A 22,950-nucleotide genomic window follows, 5' to 3' on the forward strand; every position below is an offset into this window, starting at 1 on the left:
ACCATGCTTAGATTCTTACTAAATATAAATTCATAGTCTATCCTAAGGGTAGGCCACCTGTTAGAAATTCTGGACAACCCCTTTAAATCACAACATTATATTGCGCTACAAATGCATCATAATAAAAATCGTTTGACGATGCTAACTGATATTTTTCTCTATTTTTCAGAAACAGTGTATGATGGCATAAAATATGGCTCTGTTTTACTACAAAAGTAAAGCCAACAATTCTCATTTCCAAGATCGGATCCCCCTCCGAATTGTACGCTCAGAGTCTGAACTCTCCCCATATGAGAAAGCCTACCTAAGTTCGGTGGAGAAAGGTGATTTCGCCAGCGTGAAGCAATCACTTGAAGAAGCCGAAATCTATTTCAGAATCAATATTAATTGCATTGACCCCTTGGGAAGAACAGCGCTATTAATTGCCATTGAAAACGAAAACCTTGAACTGATTGAGCTATTGCTAAGTTATAATGTCTATGTTGGAGATGCTTTACTACATGCCATAAGGAAAGAAGTGGTTGGAGCAGTTGAGCTGTTATTAAATCACAAGAAGCCAAGTGGAGAAAAGCAGGTAGGATAAGTATATTATTATTATTAATCAGTATTACAAAATTATAACCGCTTAATTTTCTTTCTGAGTTTTAGGAAAAATAGACTTATGTAGTGCTGTAAAATGTCATTACTAATTTGTGCAAAGTATCTGCTTACTACAGCTGAGGAATGTAAAACCTAAAAAAGAAAAAGAAATCCTTTGTATGGTTGGGTTCAAATCATGTTTCTGTCACATGTTAGTGGCTCAGTCAGGGTTTCTAAGTGAAGCCCTGAAAAATGTGATTTAGGCAAATCAGCTGATAATGCCATTGATTCTGATGCAATAGATGGAGTAACTTTGTGCTCTGTCTGACCTCTTCTTCAAGCCGGACACAAAAATGTAGTGAGACACTCTTTTTTGTATGCCTCAAAAAGGCAAACACTGTCATTTTTTAAGACTTTATATGGAAACCCCAATGTAGCTGAAGATGTGTGGAAAAAACTTGATATGAGCATAGCCTTACATGTACACTATTAAATTTCCACTTGGTAAGCTTGTATGAAAAATCAAAAACGTGAGTGCTTCATGAAATGAAACCATATTTCCCTCAGTCAGAACAATGGAAGTTTACATTTATCCATTTTGTTGTTTCAACGTTGCTCTAAATACAGTTGTGCTCAAAAGTTTATATACCCCGGCAGAATTTTTGCATTCTTGCTTTGCTTTTTTCAGAGAATATGAATGATAACACGAAAACTTTCTCTCCACTCATGGTTAGTGGTTGGGTGAAGCCATTTACTGTCAAACTACTCTGTTTTATCTTTTTAAATCATAATGAGAACCCAAAACATCCAAATGAAACTGATCAAAAGTTTACATACCCTGGTGATTATGGCCTGATAATATGCACAGAAGTTAACACAAATGGGTTTGAATGGCAACTACAGGTAACATCCTCACCTGTGACCTGTGACAAATGCCAGGAAAATTGTTCAGGATGCAAAAAAACCCCCCACAAATATCATAATATGAAATACTGGGACTCTCTGAAAACCAGAAATGTGGCTGTTTCAAGATGCACAATAAGGAGGCACTTGAAGAAAACTGGGCTGCAGTAAGTAATTAAATAATTGAATCAAGAAAAATTTCTTAATGCTTTTTTGAAGCTTTGTATACCTCCATAATATAACAAAAAATGCATTAAACTGTACGGATGACTAATTGAATCCATAAAAAATTTTCAACGTAAATATTTTGATTTTAGTTGATGTACTTGTACACTCATAAAGGCTTTGCAGAAAGTACAAAGGTAGAAAAAAATTATAAGGAGGGTCATCCATAGACCCTTGAAAGGCAACAACAATTAGCCTGTAATAATTATAGGGGATAACTCATGAGACTCTTTGCGTGGAACAAGACAACTACAGGACACAGTTTTATAAGTGGTAAAGTCTATATCATCACACGGTGATTCAAACAGATGCAGAGAGAAACTCAAGTCCACAACACTTGGTGTAAATATTAAACTTCAGCTTAGCAGTCTATGTCCTTGTCTTAGTCTAAACACAGATAGATAAGCTTATAAGGCAGTTCAAAACATATCTTAGCTCAACCAGGGAGGCCTGGTTAATAGTCTCAGGTTTTTGCAGAGCAGAAACAGCTTACATGTCCAGCAAATGAGATGGAAGTAACACGAGCAGCAGATGAAGGAGGATTACTGGAAACTGGTGTATGCAGCAGGAACTCAGAGCAGAGTTGCAGGATCACCACACAGGTTCACAGGAGCAGGTATATAGCCAGGGAGTAATCAGAGGTCAGGAGCTGGATACAAGGCAGAATGCTCTAGCACAGACTGAAGGCTGGGGTGGAGTTTTATAGCAGGAAGACACAGTGCACATGAGACCAAAGACGCCATCTTGGAAAAGGGCAGTAATGCACAAAAGGTAAAAAAGGTTCAGAGTCCTGACATAGCCTTTACAAAGAGTGTTCTTATGATGGTGCAGCTTCACCATCAGTTTTAACACTACAGGACTGTGATTAGTTAAATTGTGCACACATGCCCGGATAAGCACTCTCTCCCTCCAAGAACAACTGTCACAGAGTTGTACAATGGCTGCAGTGTGCCGAGTCTGGTGGCACTTGTCCTATTATAACCCCTGATGATGTCATACAGCTAGTCAATCACAGTAATGCCACTACCAAGATGGCTATGGCATTACATTGAAGCTCAGGCAATCCCCACATGCTTATTGGCTGTGTAACAGGTGCCAAACAAACATAGGGGCTGGGATTTCAGTTTGAAATTGAGCATCAGTTAATGGTGGCCGAGTAACAAGCATATCTGAGCACCCAGATACTCGAGTAATATTCAAGTATCTCCAAGCACGTTCACTCATCCCTATTCATTATTCTAAATGGTGGACTTGTAGGGGGATATTAATTAAGCAAAATTCTGGCACAAATTGTACCAAAGAAAGTGTCTTATGCAACATGCAGCAATTTATTGTGTTAAAAACATTTTTCAAGCTTCTCATGAAAAGAAAGCATTGAAATATGTTATATTTACTATACAGCATCTGCCTTTCTGATAAATTTTGCAATATTTGTCTGGTCTAGTTTTATACTGTGTAAATTGTGAATCATCTTAAAATACCTGCCCCATTGTTCCCCTCTAGGAAGCACCCAGAATTTGCTATGAACGTTGTGTGAAATAATTTATCACTGGTTGATTACTATGCTGCCTGATGATAGTTATCATCAAGTTATTGCTTTATACTTTATGGCATCAAAATATATAGACTTGAAGGTTATTGCTGTTGGTACTAATCAACAAGATGGCAAACCCATGTAGTTATTATGCTGTATATGATGCAAAACATTAGGTAAAGTTACACTTTCTGCCTGAACTTGAATAAACCAAATCCCAAATCTGCAATTTTTTTCATACATATTGTCTTCCTCCTTTTAACCTTCGTCAGGCTGCATAATTTTACGTTAACAGGCTATAGAGGTACAATTGTACCTTTATATATACCTGCACTGTGGGAAGACTTTCTCCTTTACTTGGTTTCAGAAACTAAAGTTCATTCATCTACAAATGTTATGCTGATATCTATTGGCCAGTGTTGTTACTGCTCACTTATGTTGCTGTCAATTAAGTTGATTCAAACTGGGAGTGGCTTCTACTTCTCTTCCTGCCTCCCTCCTCTCAGTAGCCATTTTGCTGTTCATCTCATTGCTGTGAGCACACACATTTCTAGGCTTGTGAAGTCTTCAATTTCTTGGATACAAAGGTAGGAAAGTCTCACAGCATCTAACAGCCAGTTATACCTTCATTCGCCTTATGTGGGGAAAGAACAGTCAGAAATTGTCTTTGAGCCTGGACTTGGCTTACACATATTTTGTGAAACTTATCACTATAGGTATGATTTTTATACGAAAAATTGATAATAATTAGTATCTACATATTGTTTTACGATGTTTTACTTATATTCAGCACAAAATAAAGATGGTGGCTCTGTTACAATTTTCCTATTGGTCGAAAAAACAGTCGAAGATGGAATGAAAATTCTGAAACCGTATACGGTTTACATAATATATAAATGACATTTGTAAATAATTATCACTAGAAATAATTTACTTTTTTATCTGAACTTTAGAATCGAGTTTCATTCTACTTGCCACGTGTTACTGAACTAAATTACGAAGCCAAAATTCATCTACCAAGTCATCATGAGTGATAGTGATGCTTGATCTAGTTTCCGCCATAATCCAAGAAAACGTGTTTGCAGGTTAGTATCATTTTGTGAAAAGCCAATAATGTAGTATTGTGTAGTATTTTGGAAAATTATTTATTTTTCATTTTTTCTTATTTACAGATTTACGTCTGACGAAATAATGCGAATGCTAGAAGAATCTGATTCTGAGCATGAGGAAGAACCATATGTTGCATCTGATGATGAAAACTATGTACCATAAGTGGATGTTACTGAAAAAGATTCAGACATTGAACAAGAAATGGTCATAGAACAGGAAAAAGAATACAACTCAGACGAAAGTGTTGAGGATGAGTCTGTGCCTCAAAGTGCAGGCGACATTTGGACTGCTAAGGATAAAACTCAATGGTGTAGTGATCCACTGCCAAATGCACAAACAAAATCTCGTAATGTCCTACGACAAAGAGGTGGCCCTGCAGCAATCAGCAACCTGTATACAGCAAAAGAGCTATTCAAGTCAATCATGACTCCCGAGATGTGTGACATCATATTACGAGAAACGAATCGAAAGGCCAAGAGAGTTTGTGATGCTTACAACAACGAACTGGTACAACGTTTTCCTGATTCTTCTGAATGGCCACCACAAAAACATTCAAGCAATTTACTGAAACTGAACTCCATGCATTTTTGGGCATTGCTGCTGGTGTGCACAGACACAACAAAGAGAATCTGGAGGAAATGTGGAATGTTGTTGCTCTGCCTCTTATACGTGCAGCCATGTCTCGTGACTGCTTCAAGATGATACTCAGATTTATCAGATTTGACAATGAAAATACAAGTGCAGATCGTGTGCAAACAGATAAAGCTGCACCAATACAGGACATCTGGACAATGCTGAACAGAAATCTGGAGAGAGCCTACAAGCCATATAATTGTATCACCGTCGATAAACAATTATTTCCATTTAGAGGCCATACTAAATGTACCCAGTATATACCTTCAAAAACAGCTAAATATGGCATAAAGATTTTCTGGGCTTGTGACTCGTTAAACGCCTACCCATTACAAGGTCAGCTCTACACTGGGAAACCAACTGATGGTCCTCGACAAGTAAACATTGGTGAACTAACAGTATTGGACCTAGTGAGCTCGTATAAAGGCTCTGGAAGAAATGTCACCACCGATAACTTCTTTACAACCATGGAACTAGCTAAGGTATTGAACTCCTGGAACATGACACTAGTTGGTACAGTGAGAAAAAACAAAAGGTTCCTACCTAGCAACATGCAGCCTGCCAAAGAAAGGCCCGTAAACTCAACAAATTTTGCCTACAATCATGATGCGACAGTCTGTTCATATGTACCAAAGAAGAACAAATCAGTCGTGCTTCTATCATCTATGCACATGACGGGAGAAGTTGAAGAGACACTAGCAGCCAAGCCAGAGATAATAAAATACTACAACAAAACAAAAGGCGGAGTTGATGTTATGGATAAAATTTTGGGAGAGTACACTGTGAAAGGACGAACATTACGTTGGCCTCTGGCATTTTTCTACAATATGATTGACGTCACTGGGTTAGCATCCTACATCATCTACAGAGAACACAATCCAAGCTTCAGGACAAAGGATCAACGAAGAAAGTTCCTGAAAGATCTCGCAAATCAGCTGTGTATGCCTGCAATTGAAGATCGTAGTACAAACCGAATGATGATGAGAAACCATTTTCTTCAAGGTGCAGTAGAAATGGTGCTTGGACGATGCATTCTGGTAGCATCGCAAGCAGCAGCTGGCCCTCAAATACCTCATGGTAGTCGTGGACCCTCCCCTGTTGGTAGTTGCTATGTCTGCCGAGACCTGAGGCGAAAACAACGTAAGACTAGAAAGTCTTGTGTGGTTTGTGTGAAACCCATTTGCGATGAACACTCGGTAGCAAAGACAACATGCATGACTTGCGAAGAAAATCAATAAAAAAAGTTTCTTACATTTTCTTTTATAATGTAAATGAACAGTTTTTTTACTTGTTTATAATAATAAAATAGCATTATCATTAAAAAAAATATTCTTTTTTCCTTGCATTATCTTCATTCAAAATATATGATGGTACATTTGTACCTATGCAGCTTGTTAGGGATGCAAAAATATCTCGACCCCTTATCTCGGAAGGGGGTGGAGATATTTTATTGAAATTTGGCCAATATATTCTGGACCAAAACTGCAGAGATGTCACGAAATTTCAGCCCTCTACGGCTTTTCAAAAAAAAGTTATTGCAATTTTAAAACGGAATAGTTACAATTGTAAAGGTTAAAGGAGGTGTCCTGCTATATGATACCAACCCTTAGGAAAGGTCATCAATACCAAATCTGTTGGGGCTTGACACCCTCCACTGCTTAGCTGTTATTGGTTTCCTTGAATAGGAGCTGTTCTGCAGCACTCAGCAACGACCACTATTCATTGACCTGAGGTGAGCAGTGCAGTGCACAGTAGATCTGAGGCACCAGAGAAACATTATGTATGAAAAATCATATCTTTTGAGGTAAGCAGTGCATCTCGTTCAATTTTCAGATGCAGCAGCTGATCGATGGAATTGCCTAATGATAGACCCCCACACATTTTAAAATGATGACTTTTCGAGAGGAAAGTCAACAATATCATAAAATTCGATAACACCCTTTAATTTCAGACTCTGAAAAAGAAAGATCCATCAATATATTAAGAGATCATGTGTACTGTCAAGCAATAGCATACAAAGCACAAAATTGGTGCCCTTCATCCATCAATGGATTCACACATGTTTCTTCTGCTCCACGTTATTCAAATTGACAACATGTTAAATGCCAATAGTAAAATTACTGCTGATTATATATGGAAAAACTGGAATAATAGAATTATATAGAATTATTTTTGGCATAGTATACATTCTATTGTTTCTGGTGGCATAATGTATGTTTATAGCTACTCATTTGCTACAATATTACTACAAATATCCTAAAAATACTCATTTGAAAGTTATTCCCTATCTGTTGTATAGGGTATATGTTCCCAGTCGTTTGGGTTCTGATTGCTTAGACCCCCACCAATCCCAAGAACTGGGGTTCTAAATGAAATGGAGGATGATTGTGTGCACTGCCACCTCATTTATTCGTAATGAGACTGCACAGAGGTTACTGAGTGGCTGATCTTCAGCACTTCCAATTATTATTGCTGGTTTAGTCAGTTTTATATTTTTTTAAAGCTGGATCTAAGTTCAAAAATTGACAGTGTTTGTATAAAATATGGTTTTATATTTCCATTGTCCCTAATTAAATGCTCTCAGAAAATCATTGGGAGCCATGGTATTTTCTGTAGTTTCTTAAGTTTGTGCTTCCCTTCTATTTGAAACATTTCCCTCGTTCTAGCATGAAATTTTGGGAGTATGCTGATCTAATTAAACTTTTAGTAAACCCTTTTATGATGAACCTCCTAGACAAAATGGTCAATTGTTCCCTATAATTAGTGCAATTCTGTCTAGTATGACAAAACTGAAAATAGGGGATATTATATATACTTTTTTTTGTAAACTCTGATTTTAGCAGCTGTTTAAATTAACCTCTGAGAAATGTGTCTTTGTGGTAATTTTCTTGACTGTTTATGTCCAAGTGTAAAAGACAATGTTGTCCAGGCTCATGTGTGAGGTGAATGTTAATACCTAATAAAGTCTAAATGATGAAAAAGTCATTAAGGTATTTGTAATAAACAATATGAAGGAAAAAGTAATGATTAGTGTTGAGCATTCCGATACCGCAAGTATCGGGTATCGGCCGATACTTGCGGGTATCGGAATTCCGATACCGAGATCCGATACTTTTGTGGTATCGGGAATCGGTATCGGGATTAATATCAATGTGTAAAATAAAGAATTAAAATAAAAAATAGGGATATACTCACCTCTCCGGCGGCTCCTGGACTTTACCGCCGTAACCGGGAGCCGTTGTACCTAAGAATGCGCGCTTGAAGGGCCTTAGATGAGGTCACTGCGCTCTGATTGGTCGGTAGCGGTCGCGTGACCGCTACGCGACCAATTACAAAGCAGTGATGTCACCTAAGGTCTTTCAAGTGCTTGAAATACCTTAGAAGACGTCACTGCTTTGTGATTGGTCGCGTAGCGGTCACGCAACCGCTACGCGACCAATCAGAAGTTGCGGACGTCTTCTAAGGTATTTCAAGCGCTTGATATCCCTATTTTTTATTTTAATTCTTTCTTTTACGCATTGATATGGATCCCAGGGCCTGAAGGAGAGTTTCCTCTCCTTCAGACCCTGGGAACCATACAGGATACCGTCCGATACTTGGTGTCCCATTGACTTGTATTGGTATCGGGTATCGGTATCGGATTAGATCCGATACTTTGCCGGTATCGGCCGATACTTTCCGATACCGATACTTTCAAGTATCGGACGGTATCGCTCAACACTAGTAATGATGTAATGGGATTCAAATCCATTCACATACAAATTTATACAATAAGGTGTGATTTGAGCCCCCATCACAGTCCTCTCCTCTGATAAAAAATTGTGTCCTCATACACAAAGGTCGTGTGTGAGAATAAATTCTATCCCCTCTAGAAGAAGCTCAATCTTCTTTTGGGTTCAAGATGGGATCTCCAAATATATAACCCTAATTTAAGTTCTTGCAGCAGAGGAAAGACCAACCAAGCGTGAGAAAAATAAAGTATTATTCCCACCTTATACAAATCTTTGATAATAGCAGTGGAATCCCTAAGGTAGGAATATAATTATAATACCAGCAGCTGTAAATGTAATTCAATAAAATGGGACAGTTGACTGATTAATGAGTTTATTTCAGATATTATTGGTCTTTTACAAATAACTTCTCCATATTGATGAGCAATCTTGATCTGATAGATCTCTCATTTTCTCAATAGTTTTTCAAGTATTCTCCTGCAGGGTTATAATCTAATTTTTTTTTTTTTTAATTCTCATCTACAAAGATCCTAAATGCTTACTTCTTATCAATGTTACTATTCTCGATAACAATTGCTCCACTTTTATCTGCTGCTCGAATAATTATAGCTTTATTTGATTTGAGGTTGGTTAGAAATTAGGAATTAATTTTAGTGGAAATTTCTCTTAACTTTATTAGTAGTTACATAGTTATTAAGGTTGAAGGAAGACTTTAAATCCATCTAGTTCAACCCATAGCCTAACCTAACATGCCCTAACATGTTGATCCAGAGGAAGGCAAAAAAACCCATGTGGCAAAGAGTAAGCTCCACATTGGGGAAAAAAATTCCTTCCCGACTCCACATACGGCAATCAGACTAGTTCCCTGGATCAACGCCCTATCAAGGAATCTAGTGTATTTACCCTGTAACATTATACTTTTCAAGAAAGGCATCCAGTCCCCTCTTAAATTTAAGTAATGAATCACTCATTACAACATCACACGGCAGAGAGTTCCATAGTCTCACTGCTCTTACAGTAAGGAATCCGCGTCTGTTATTATGCTTAAACCTTCTTTCCTCCAGACGTAGAGAATGCCCCCTTGTCCCTGCCACCGGTCTATGATTAAAAAGATCATCAGAAAGGTCTTTGTACTGTCCCCTCATATATTTATACATTAAAATAAGATCACCCCTTAGTCTTCATTTTTCCAAACTAAACAGCCCCAAGTGTAATAACCTATCTTGGTATTGCAGACCCCCCAGTCCTCTAATAACCTTGGTCGCTCTTCTCTGCACCCACTCTAGTTCAGCTATGTCTTTCTTATACACTGGAACTGTGCACAGTATTCTAAGTGTGGTGTCGAACTAGTGACTTGTATAGAGGTAAAATTATGTTCTCCTCATGAGCATCTATGCCTCTTTTAATGCATCCCATTATGTTATTTGCCTTTGTAGCAGCTGCCTGACACTAGCCACTGAATATTAGTTTGTCATCCACCCATACACCCAGGTCTTTTTCATTGACAGTTTTGCCCAGAGTTTTAGAATTAAGCACATAGTTATACATCTTATTACTTCTACCCAAGTGCATGACCTTACATTTATCCCCATTAAAGCTCATTTGCCATTTATCAGCCCAAGCTTCTAGTTTACATAAATCATCCTGTAATATAAAATTGTCCTCCCCTGTATTGATTACCCTGCAGAGTTTAGTGTCATCTGGAAATATTGAAATTCTACTCTGAATGTCCCCTACAAGGTCATTAATAAATATGTTAAAAAGAAGAGGGCCCAATACTGACCCCTGTGGTACCCCACTGCTAACCGTAACCCAGTCCGAGTGTGCTCCATTAATAACCACCCTTTGTTTCCTATCCCTGAGCCAGCTCTCAACCCGCTTACACATATTTTTCCCTATCCCCATTATTCTCTTTTTATGTATCAACCTTTTGTGTGGCACCGTATCAAAAGCTTTTGAAAAGTCCATATACACTACATCTACTGGGTTCCCTTGGTCCAGTCCGGAACTTACCTCTTCATAGAAGCTGATCAAATTAGTCTGACATGAACGGTCCCTAGTAAACCCGTGCTGATACTGGGTCATGAGGTTATTCCTCTTCAGATACTCTAGTATAGCATCCCTTAGAATGCCCTCCAGGATTTTACCCACAGTAGAGGTTAGGCTTACTGTCCTATAATTACCGAGTTCAGTTTTTGTCCCCTTTTTGAATATTGGCACCACATTTGCTATACGCCAGTCCTGTGGTACAGACCCTGTTATTATGGACTCTTTAAAGATTAAAAATAATGGTCTATCAATGACTATACTTAATTCCTGCAGTACTCGGGGGTGTATCCCATCCGGGCCCAGAGATTTGTCAATTTTAGTGACTTTTAGATGCCACCGTACTTCCTGCTGGGTTAAGCAGGTGACACTTAATGGGGAATTTTTGTTATCACTGACCATATTGTCTGCCATGGGATTTTCTTGTGTAAATACTGATGACAAAAGTCATTTAGCATATTGGCTTTCTCCTCATCCTCATCCACCATTTCCCCCAGACTATTTTTAAGGGGGCCAACACTTTCATTTTTTAGTTTCTTACTATTTATGTAGTTAAAGAATATTTTGGGATTATTTTTACTCTCTCTGGCAATGAGTCTCTCTGTCTCAATTTTTGCTGCCTTGATTTGCTTTTTACATAATTTATTTAACTTTCTTTCATCACTACCTACTTCCTTTAATTCTCTAAATGCTTTCTTTTTGTCACTTATTGCGCCCCTTACTGCTCTATTTAGCCATACTGGTTTCCTCCCATTTCTAGTATGTTTATTCCCATACGGTATATACTGTGCACAGGTCCTATCCAGGATGCTAATACACGTCTCCCATTTTCTTTGTGTATTTTTGTGTCTCAGGATATCGTCCCAGTTAATTGCACCAAGATCATCTCTCATCCGTTGGAAATTTGCCCTCCTGAACTTTAGTGTCCTTGTCACCCCTCTACTACACATCTTATTAAAGGATACATGAAAGCTTATTATTTTGTGATCACTATTCCCCAAGTGACCCCCAACCCTTATATTTGCTATGCGGTCTGGCCTGTTGGTTAATATTAGGTCTAGCAGTGCCCCCCTTCTTGTTGGGTCCTGAACCAGTTGTGAAAGGTAGTTGTCTCTCATAGTTGTCAAAAACCGATTACCTTTGCTGGAACTGCAGATTTCTGTTCCCCAATCTATTTCAGGGTAGTTGAAGTCCCCCATAATAATGACTTCTCCTTGAGTCGCAGCTTCATCTATTTGCTTTACGAGGATACTCTCCATTGCTTCCATTATTTTTGGAGATTTATAACAAACCCCTATCAGTAATTTATTATTTTTCCCCCTCCCCTTATCTCCACCCACAGGGACTACATTTTCATTAAATTCACCTATATTATCACGCCGGATGGGTTTTAAGGACGATTTTACATACAGACACACCCCTCCCCCTCGTTTATCTGTACGGTCATTTCTGAAAAGGCTATAGCCCTTCAAGTTAACAGCCCAGTCATGGCTCTCATCCAGCCATGTTTCAGATATCCCCACCATGTCATAATTATGCTCCAACAACATTAATTCTAATTCGTCCATTTTGTTGGCAATGCTTCTGGCATTAGTATACATGCACTTGATGTTCCTCTCTGTACCTCTATTCTTTCTTAAATTATTAACTGTTCTAACCCCACCCCCCATGCCACCGCCACCCTCAACTTCCTTATTTGTGCCCAGGTCTCTATCTGCCCTATCTTCCCCTCCTATAAATTGAATACCCTCCCCCCCAATCCCTAGTTTAAACACTCCTCCAACCTTCTAGCCATTTTCTCCCCCAGCACAGCTGCACCTTCCCCATTGAGGTGCAGCCCGTCCCTAGCGTAGAGCCTGTAGCCCAATGAGAAGTCGGCCCAGTTCTGCAGGAACCCAAACCCATCCTTCCTACACCAATTCTTGAGCCACTTATTAACCTCCCTAATCTCCCATTGCCTGTCTGGTGTGGCACATGGTACAGGCAGTATTTCGGAAAATACCACGTTGGAGGTCCTTGCTTTCAGCTTGCAGCCTAATTCCCTGAAATCATCTTTAAGGACCTTCCACCTACCTCTAACTTTGTCATTTGTGCCAATGTGCACCATGACCGCTGGGTCCTCACCAGCTCCTCCCAGTAATCTGTCCACCTGATCAGCGATGTGTCGGACTCGAGTGCCAGGTAGGAAGCACACCGTCCGACGATCCCTGTCTTTGTGACAGATTGCCCTATCTGTTCCCCTAATAATTGAGTCCCAGTGGGCGGTGCGTGGGTGGAGACCGCGTGTCTCTATGCAGGTGGGGTCTGTGTGGGACCGTGGGTGGTCTGTGCATGCCTGCTGGGGGCCTGTATGGCCTCTCCGGGGTCTGTGCAGCCTCTTCGGGGTCTGTACGGCCTCTCCAGGGTCTGTGCGGCCTGCCGGGGGGTCTGTGCGGCCTCTACAGGGTCTGTTCGGCCTGCTGGGGGGTCTGTGCGGCCTCTACAGGGTCTGTGCGGCCTGCCGGGGGTGTGTGTGGCTTGCCGGGGGGTATGTACGACCTGCCGGGGGGTCTGTGCGGCTTGAGGGGGGTCTGTGCGGCCTCTCCGGGGTCTGTACAACATGCCGGGGGTCTTTGTGTCAGTGCGTGCACTACAAGTCCCATCGGGCTATGCCTGCTACAATGACAGTGATTGACACATTAGCCAATGATGGGACAGTAGTAGTCCCATCATCCGGCTAATGTGTTGAATGTAAAAAAAAAAATACTCCATACATACTACATACATGCTACATACATGCTACATACATACATGCTACATACATGCTACATACATACTCCATACATGCTACATACATACTCCATACATACATGCTATATACATGCTACATACATACTCCATATATGCTACATACATGCTACATACATGCTACATACTACATACATGCTACATACATGCTACATTCATACATGCTACATACATACTGCATACATACTACATACATACTGTACATACATACATACATACTGCATACATACATACTACATACATACCACATGTTTCATCCATTTTTTGCAGGATCCGTCAAAAAAGCTGATTCCACCGGACGGAAAACACATACAGAGGAACGGTTTTTCTGTCCGGTGAAAAAATGCACAGCAACGGATCCGGCAAATAACAGATGAAACTGAGATGTGAAATGATGAATCCGACCTCTGAATCCGTTTTTCATGCATGTTTCCATTGAAATCATGCACATTTTCTGTTTATTTATTTATTTCCAAAAACTGCATCAAAACCGGTCAAAAAACAGAATGAAAACTGCATCAAAAACAGCATCAAAAACCGCATCAAAACCAGCACCAAAAACTACATGTGGTGTTTTGGCAGAGCGTCGGCACGAAAAAACGTGAACTTTTTTTGTCCGTCGCATCCGCCATTTTCTACCGTGCATGCGCTGCAGAAACTCCGCCCCCTCCTCCCGGACTTCAGAATGGGCAGCGGATGTGTTGAAAAACTGCATCCGCTGCCCACGTCATGCACAAATTTCACAATGTGCGTTGGTACGTCGGCCCGACGCATAGCGACGGACCAGTATCGTGTGAAAGAGGCCTTTATGAGCGTTGAATTTTAAAAAAAAATTTGAAAAAAACGGCGTGGGCTCCGCGCAATTTTCTGCACCAGAGGGGGAAAGCCGACGGCCGGGGGCCAATATTTGTAGCCTGCTATGAATATCAGCCCGGAGCTGTCTGCGTAGCCTTTACTGGCTATTAAAATAGGGGGACCCCCCCCAAAAAATGACATGGGGTCCCCCTATATTTTATAGCCAGAAAGGCTACGCAGACAGCTGCAGGCTGATATTCATAGCCTAGAGAGGGGCCATGGATATTGCCCCCCCTCGGCTACAAATACCAGTCCGCAGCCGCCCCAGAAATGGTGCATCTGTAAGATGAGCCAATTCCGGCACTTAGCCTCTCTTTTCCCACTCCCGTGTAGTGGTGGGATATGGGGTAATAAGGCGTTAATGTCACCTTGCTATTGTAAGGTGACATTAAGCTGGGTTAATAACGGAGAGGCGTCAATAAGACGCTTATCCATTATTAATCCATTAGTAAGAAAGGGTTAATAAAACACGCACACATTAGGAAAAAGTATTTTAATATTCTTCATTTCACCATATTTACCATACTTCAGCGCCTGCAAAAAACGTAAAATAATAAACCGTATACTACCTGTCCGCCATAGTCCAATTAATAACGAGTGTCCCACGACAATCTCCCCTATAGAACAATGACATCGGGTGATGTCACTGCTCTATAGGACCCTCAGTGACACACTGACAGGAGACAATGGCTCCTGCAGTGCATCACTGAGGTTACTATAGTTCAAAGTCTTACTTTATGGCAATTGCTGCCTGGGAAAATTTCTCATACAGCAATGCCATAAGTCAGACTAGGGAATTTTTTTTTACAGCGGCGGAGGAATACCTTCCTCCCATCATTGTGTTTCTGGGGCCCCTAGAGAGCGGTTGCAACAGCTGTTGCTGCCGTTCTCCACGGGAGATAGTCGTGGGACACTCGTGGATTTCTGCGGACAAGGAGTATATTGGGTGTTTGTTTTTTTCATATTTTTTACAGGTTGATACTGGCTTCGTGGATCAAAATGACAAGTAATGGTGAGTCTGTAATCTGTTTAATGTACTGTATGTCTATATGTATGCCATGTATGAATGTACTGATGTACTGTATGTAGTATGTATGTAGTATGTATGTATGTAGTATGTATGTATGTATGTAGTATGTATGGAGTATGTATGGATGTAGTATGTATGGAGTATGTATGGAGTATGTATGTAGCTTTTATGTAGCATGTATGGAGTATGTATGGAGTATGCATGGAGTATGTATGTAGCATGTATGTAGAATGTATGTATGTAGTATGTATGTAGTATGTATGTAACATGTATGTAGCATGTATGTAGCATGTATGGAGTATGTATGTAGCATGTCTGTAGCATGTATGTAGCATGTATGGAGTATGTATGTAGCATGTATGGAGTATGTATGGAGTATGTATGTAGCATGTATGTAGTATGTATGTAGTATGTATGTAGCATGTAAGTAGCATGTATGGAGTATGTATTGAGTATGTATGGAGTGTGTATGGAGTATGTATGGAGTATTTTTTTTTTTTTCACTCAACACATTAGCTGGATGATGGGACTACTACTGTCCCATCATTGGGACACTTCTAGTCCCATCGGACGATGCCTGCACACACGCACAGAGCCCCAGCATGCCGCACAGAGCCCCGACCTGCCGCACAGAGACCCCCCCACGCCGCACAGAGACCCCCCACCCCACACAGAGACCCCCCCATGCCGCACAGAGACCCCCGCACGCCACACAGAGTCCCCCCATGCCGCACAGAGACCCGCCACGCCGCATAGAGCCCGGGCAGCCCACATACAGCCCTGGCATGCCGCATACAGCCCCGGGCAGGCCCACATAGAGCCCCGGGTAGGCTCGTACAGATCCCTGGCAGGCCCGCACAGACCCCGCCCACACAGACACTCACAGTGTCCGCCCATGCACCGCCCACACTCTTCCCCCCTCCGGAATAGCATATAGAAGGACAGAAAGGGCTTATTTACGTTCCGATATTTGTGTCCCATTGACTTGCATTGGTATCGGGTATCGGTATCGGCGATATCCGATATTTTTTAGATATCGGCAGACCCAATCCGATACCAATACTTTTGAATATCGGAAGGTATCGCTCAACACTATTTATTACCTTTTTTATTAGACTGAAAATCTTTTAGAATGAGATGATAAATTGTCTACAAATAATGACCCTTATAAAGGTGTAGTTCTGTAGCCCCAATATCGTGTGTAGTTGATCCTTTTGACCTTTTATTATTTTTTGAGATCCCAAAATGCCTTAGGATGGTAAGTTTCCTTTCAAAAGCATTGACATTAACAAATAGAACTGAATCTTTAGACCTTTGAGAGCACAAAGTGCTAAACATGGAATAGACATGATATCTTGACATCCAATATGCCAGTTATAACAATCTAGCTAGAAGCCATATGTATATAAAAGGGCAATGGGGGTTCTTTTCACTTACTACTATTACCATATGCTGTTAGGTTCCCTATAAGGTTGCAGTGCCCCCTTACCAACTTACTCACTGGGCTTCTCTGTCGCTGCACAAATAACAATGTCTTTTTATTTTTTAAAGAATATTTATTAGTTATAGGTTCTGAGTGCGGCTGATCGCGGCTGGGTGTCAGCTGACTATCGCAGCTGACATCTGGCCCTATGTGACAGGAGTGGTCACGGACCGCTCCTGGCACATTAACCCCCGGCACACTGCGATCAAAGATTATCTCAGTGTTCCGGCGGTATAGGGAAGCATCGCGCAGGAAGGGGGCTCCCTGCGTGCTTCCCTGAGACCCTCAGAGCAACACAATGTGATTGCAGTACTCCGAGGGTCTCCTACCTCCTCCTCCTCCCTGCAGGCCCCGGATCCAATATGGCCGCGGGGTTGCTTCCGGGTTCTGCAGGGAGGTGGTTTTCAAGCGCCTGCTCAGAGCAAGCACTTGCAAGCATCCCTGCAATGCCTGTCAGATCGCTGATCTGACACAGTGCTCTGCAAAGTGTCAGATCAGCGATCAGACCCTATAACATGATGCCCCCCTTCCCCCCGGGGGCAAGGTTATAAAGTAAAAAATATTCACATGTGTAAAAAAAAAATAAAAAATTCCTAAACAAAGAAAAAGAAAATATTGTTCCCATAAATACATTTCTTTAAAAAAAAAAAAAAAACAATAAAAGTACACATATTTAGTATCGACGCATCCGTAACGACCCGACCTATAAAACTGTCCCACTAGTTAACCCCTTCAGCGATCACCATAAAAAAGAGTCAAAAAACAACGCTTTATTATCATACCACCGAACAAAAAAAGTGGAATAACACGCGATCAAAAATACGGATATAAATAACCATGGTATCGCTGAAAATGTCATCTTGTCGAGCAAAAAACGACCCGCCATAAAGCATCATCAGCGAAAAAATAAAAAGTTATAGTCCTCAGAATAAAGCGATGCAAAAATAATTATTTTTTCTATAAAATAGTTTTTATCGTATAAAAGCGCCAAAACATAAAAAAATGATATAAATGAGGTATCGCTGTAATCGTACTGACCCGAAGAATAAAACTGCTTTATCAATTCTACCAAACATGGAACTGTATAAACGCCCCCCCTAAAGAAATTCATGAATAGCTGGTTTTTGGTCATTCTGCCTCATAAAAATCGGAATAAAAAGCGATCAAAAAATGTCACATGCCCGAAAATGGTACCAATAAAGACGTCAACTCATCCCGCAAAAATAAGACCTCACATGACTCTGTAGACCAAAATATGGAAAAATTATAGCTCTCAAAATTTGGAGACGCAAAAACTATTTTTTGCAATAAAAAGCATCTTTTAGTGTGTGACAGTTGACAATCACAAAAATCCGCTAAAAAACCCACTATAAATAGTAAATCAAACCCCCTTCATCACACCTTAGCTAGGGAAAAATGATAAAATAAAAAAATGTATTTATTTCCATTTTCCCATTAGAGTTAGGGTTAGGGTTGGGGCTAGGGTTAGGGTTGGGGCCTAGGTTAGGATTGGGGCTAGGGTTAGGGTTGGGGCTAGGGTTAGGGCTAGGGCTAGGGTTGGGGCTAGGTTTAGGGTTAGGGTTGGGGCTAGGGTTGAGGCTAGGGTTAGGGTTGGATCTAAGGTTAGGGTTGGGACTAAGGTTAGGGCTAGGGTTGGGGCTAGGGTTAGGGCTAGGGTTAGGCTTGGGGCTAGGGTTAGGGTTGGAGTTAGGGCTACGGTTAGGGTTGGGGCAAAAGTTAGGGTTAGGGTTGGGGCTAAAATTAGGTTTTGGGTTGGGGCTAAAGTTAGGGTTAGGGTTTAGATTACATTTATGGTTGAGGTTAGGGTTAGGGGTGCATCAGGGTTAGGGATGTGTCAGGGTTAGGGGTATGGTTAGGGTTATGGTTGGGATTAGGGTTAGGGGTGTGTTGGATTTAGGGGTGTGTTGGGGTTAGGGGTTTGGTTGGGGTTAGGGTTAGGGGCATGTTCGGGTTAGGGGTGTGGTTAGGGAAATGGGTAGAGTTGGGATTAGGACTAGGGGTGTGTTTGGGTTAGGGTTTTATTTAGAATTGGGGGCTTCCACTGTTTAGACACATCAAGGGCTCTCCAAACGCGACATGGCGTCCAATCTCAATTCCAGCCAATTCTGCGTTGAAAAAGTAAAACAGTTCTCCTTTCCTTCTGAGCTCTCCCATGCGCCCAAACAGGGGTTTACCCTAACATATGGGGTATTAGCGTACTCAAGACAAATTAGACAACAACTTTTGGGGTCCAATTTCTCTTGTTACCCTTGGGAAAATAAAAATTTGAGGGGTGCAAAAACCATTTTTGTGGGAAAAAAATTATTTTTCATTTTCACTGCTCTGCGTTATAAACTGTAGTGAAACACTTGGGGGTTCAAAGCTCTCACAACACATCTAGATAAGTTCCTTAGGGGGTCTACTTTCCAAAATGGTGTCACTTGTGGGGGGTTCCAATGTTTAGGCACATCAGAGGCTCTCCATATGCAACATGGCGTCCCATCTCAATTCCAGTGAATTTTGCATTGAAAAGCTCCTTTCTGCTCTGACTAATTATATTTTATTTTAGTTCACTAGTAGTGTTGAGCGATACCGTCCGATACTTGAAAGTATCGGTATCGGAAAGTATCGGCCGATACCGTCACAGTATCGGAATCCAATCCGATACCGATACCCGATACCAATACAAGTCAATGGGACTCAAGTATCGGACGGTATCCCTGATGGTTCCCAGGGTCTGAAGGAGAGGAAACTCTCCTTCAGGCCCTGGGAACCATATAAATGTGTAAAAGAAAGAATTAAAATAAAAAATATCGCTATACTCACCTGTCCGACGCAGCCGGGACTTCAGCGAGGGAACCGGCAGCGTTGTTTGTTTAAAAATCGCGCTATTACTTGGTTACGTGAATTCCCGGCTTGTGATTGGTCAGGTCGGCCATGTTGCCGGGACGCGGACCAATCACAGCAAGCCGTGACGAAATTACGTCACGGCTTGCTGTGATTGGTCCGCGTCCCGGCAATATGGCCGCCCTGACCAATCACAAGCCGGGACGTCACGGGAGGCTGGACACGCGCTCATTTTAAAATGGGCGCGTGTCCAGCCTCCCGTGACGTCACGGCTTGTGATTGGTTGCGCCGCGATCAACCAATCACAAGCCGGGAGGCTGGACGCGCTCATTTTGAAATGGGCGCGTGTCCAGCCTCCCGTGACGTCACGGCTTGTGATTGGTTGCGCCGCGATCAACCAATCACAAGCCGGGAGGCTGGACGCGCTCATTTTGAAATGGGCGCGTGTCCAGCCTCCCGGCTTGTGATTGGTTGACCGCGACGCAACCAATCACAAGCCGTGACGTCACGGGAGGCTGGACACGCGCCCTTTTTAAAATGAGCGCGTTTCCAGCCTCCCGTGACGTCACGGCTTGTGATTGGTTAATGGCGGCCATGTTGCCGGGACGCGGACCAATCACAGCAAGCCGTGACGTATTTTCGTCACGGCTTGCTGTGATTGGTCCGCGGCCCGGCAACATGGCCGCCCTGACCAATCACAAGCCGGGACTTCGCGTAACCATGTAAAAGCGGGAATTTTAAACAAACAACGCTGCCGGTTCCTGCGCTGAGGTCCCGGCTGCGTCGGACAGGTGAGTATAGCGATATTTTTTATTTTAATTCTCTATTTTACACATTTTAACATTAATGTTGTTCCGATACCCGATACCCGATACCACAAGAGTATCGGAATCCCGGTATCGGAATTCCGATACAGCAAGTATCGGCCGATACCCGATACTTGCAGCATCGGAATGCTCAACACTATTCACTAGACAAATGCTTGATACCACATCTTCTAATTAACTATCAGTAAATCAGTAAAAATATAATATTTTTTGACTCATTGGCCTTGGTATCCAATGTAGCAAATATTACTAATTTAAATATTTTACGATACTTAACATGATTTGATCTTTTTAATGCCTATACATATTTATGCAGTAGTTGTTGTAATATACAGTCATGACCAAAAGTGTTGGCACCCTTAAAATTGCTCCAGAAAATGAAGTATTTCTCCCAGAAAATGATTGCAATTACAGATGTTTTGTTATACACATGTTTATTTTGTTTGTGTGTATTGGAAGAACACAAAAAAAACCAAAAAAGGAAAATTGAACATAATTTATCACAAGACCCCCAAAATTGACTGGACAAAATTGTTTTTCAGCCTCAACTTAATATTTGGCTGCACACCCTTTGGAATAAATAAACTACAACCAATCATTTTATATAACCATCAACAAACTTCCTACACTTCTCAGTTCAAATTTTGGACCACTCTTCTTCTTTCGCGCCAGGTCTTTCACATTTGAAGGTTGCCGTCTTTCAACAGAAATGTTTAAATCTCTCCACTGGTATTCAATGGGATTTAAATCCAGACTAATTTATAGACACTTAAGAACGCTCCAGTGCTTTGCTTTCATCCCTTTTTGGGTGATTCTTGAAGTATGTTTGGGGTCATTGTTCTGCTGGAAGACCCATGAAATAAGATGGAAACCCAGCTTTCTGACAGTGGGGATTACATTGTGACCCCAAATCCTTTGGAAATCTTTAGATTTCTTTATGTCTTGCATGCAGTCAAGGCACCACCCAGTGCCTGAAGCAAAAAAACCAGCCCAAAATCATCTTTGAAAACCAATCCAGTTTGACTGTAGGTACAGTGTTCTTTTCTTTGTAGACCTCATTCCATTTTCGGTAAACAGTAGAATGATGTGCTTTATCAAGCAATTCTTTCTTGGTCTCATCTGTCCACAATATGCTTTCCCAGAAGGATTTTGGCTTACTCACATACATTTTGGCAAATTGCAGTGTAGCTTATGTATGTCTGTTACAAAAGTGAGGTCCTCCTGATCCGTGATCCAATAAGCAAAAAATAGATCCTTTTCAAATGAAAGGAAAACAGATGGCTATTCAAAGTGTCATTTTTACACAGACCACAATGTTAAAAAAATAGATCCAGTTGAAATCAGTTTTCTTTTAGCCCGACAAAAAGATGTCTACAAAACTTTTTTGTCAACAGACTGCTGCTTGATTCATTTCAGTGGATGATTACTGGACATGTAAATGTAGCCAAACATAGAGGCCTGCACCACTTTTTATCTAGAACACACTTTTGTGCTTACTACACTGTGCTCCAAATTATTATGCAAATTGGATTTAAGTGTCATAAATATTTAATTGTTATGTTTTTCAAATAAACTCGTGGATGGTATTGTGTCTCAGGACTCAATGGATCACTGAAATCAATCTTAAACACATGTGATAATTGGTTTTCCAGGTGATTCTAATTAAAGGAAAACTACTTAAAAATGATGTTCCACATTATTAAGCAGGTCACAGTTTTCAAGTAGCAGGGGAAAGAAAAAGGATCTCTCTGCTGCTGAAAAGCATCAAATAGTGCAATGCCTTGGTGAAGGGATGAAAACATTAGAAATTTTCCAAGAACATAAGCGTGATCATTGCACTGTTAAGAGATTTGTGGCTGTATCTGAGCACAAATGTGTTTGTGCTGATAAAGGCATAATGAGGAAGATTTATGCCAGGCAAGTTCATCGGATTAAGAGAGCAGCTGCTAAAAAGCCATTACAAAGCAGCAAACAGATATTTGAAGCTGCTGGTGCCTCTGGAGTCCCTCGAACCTCAAGGTGTAGGATCCTTCAAAGGCTTGCTGTGGTGCATAAACCTACTATTCGGCCACCCTTAAACAGTGTTCACAAGCAGAAATGGTTGTATTGGGCCCACACATACATGAAGACTAATTTCCAAACAGTCTTGTTTACTGATAAGTGTTGAGCAACCCTGGATGGTCCAGATGGATGGAGTAGTGGATGGTTGGTGGATGGCCACCATGTCCCAACAAGGCTGCAACAACAGCAAGGTGGTGGAGGAGTCATGTTTTGGGCCGGAATCATGGGGAAACAGCTGGTAGGGACCTTTAAGGTTCCTGAAGGTGTGAAAATGACCTCTTCAAAGTATATAGAGTTTC

General features: G+C 41.2%; 1 protein-coding gene across 1 annotated transcript in view; it reads left to right on the plus strand.

Annotated features, from left to right (window-relative positions):
• Window positions 1-22,950, plus strand: part of TRPC4 (transient receptor potential cation channel subfamily C member 4) — a 431,918-nt gene that overhangs the window by 205,027 nt on the left and 203,941 nt on the right. Inside the window, exon 2 of the mRNA XM_077298186.1 lies at window positions 170-574. Within this exon, the coding sequence (XP_077154301.1) occupies window positions 194-574 (381 nt within the window). The 5' untranslated portion in view covers window positions 170-193. The remainder of the gene's footprint in view (window positions 1-169; window positions 575-22,950) is intronic.

The sequence above is a fragment of the Ranitomeya variabilis genome, chromosome 3, assembly GCF_051348905.1.
Source record: "Ranitomeya variabilis isolate aRanVar5 chromosome 3, aRanVar5.hap1, whole genome shotgun sequence".
Classification (NCBI taxonomy): Eukaryota; Metazoa; Chordata; class Amphibia; order Anura; family Dendrobatidae; genus Ranitomeya; species Ranitomeya variabilis.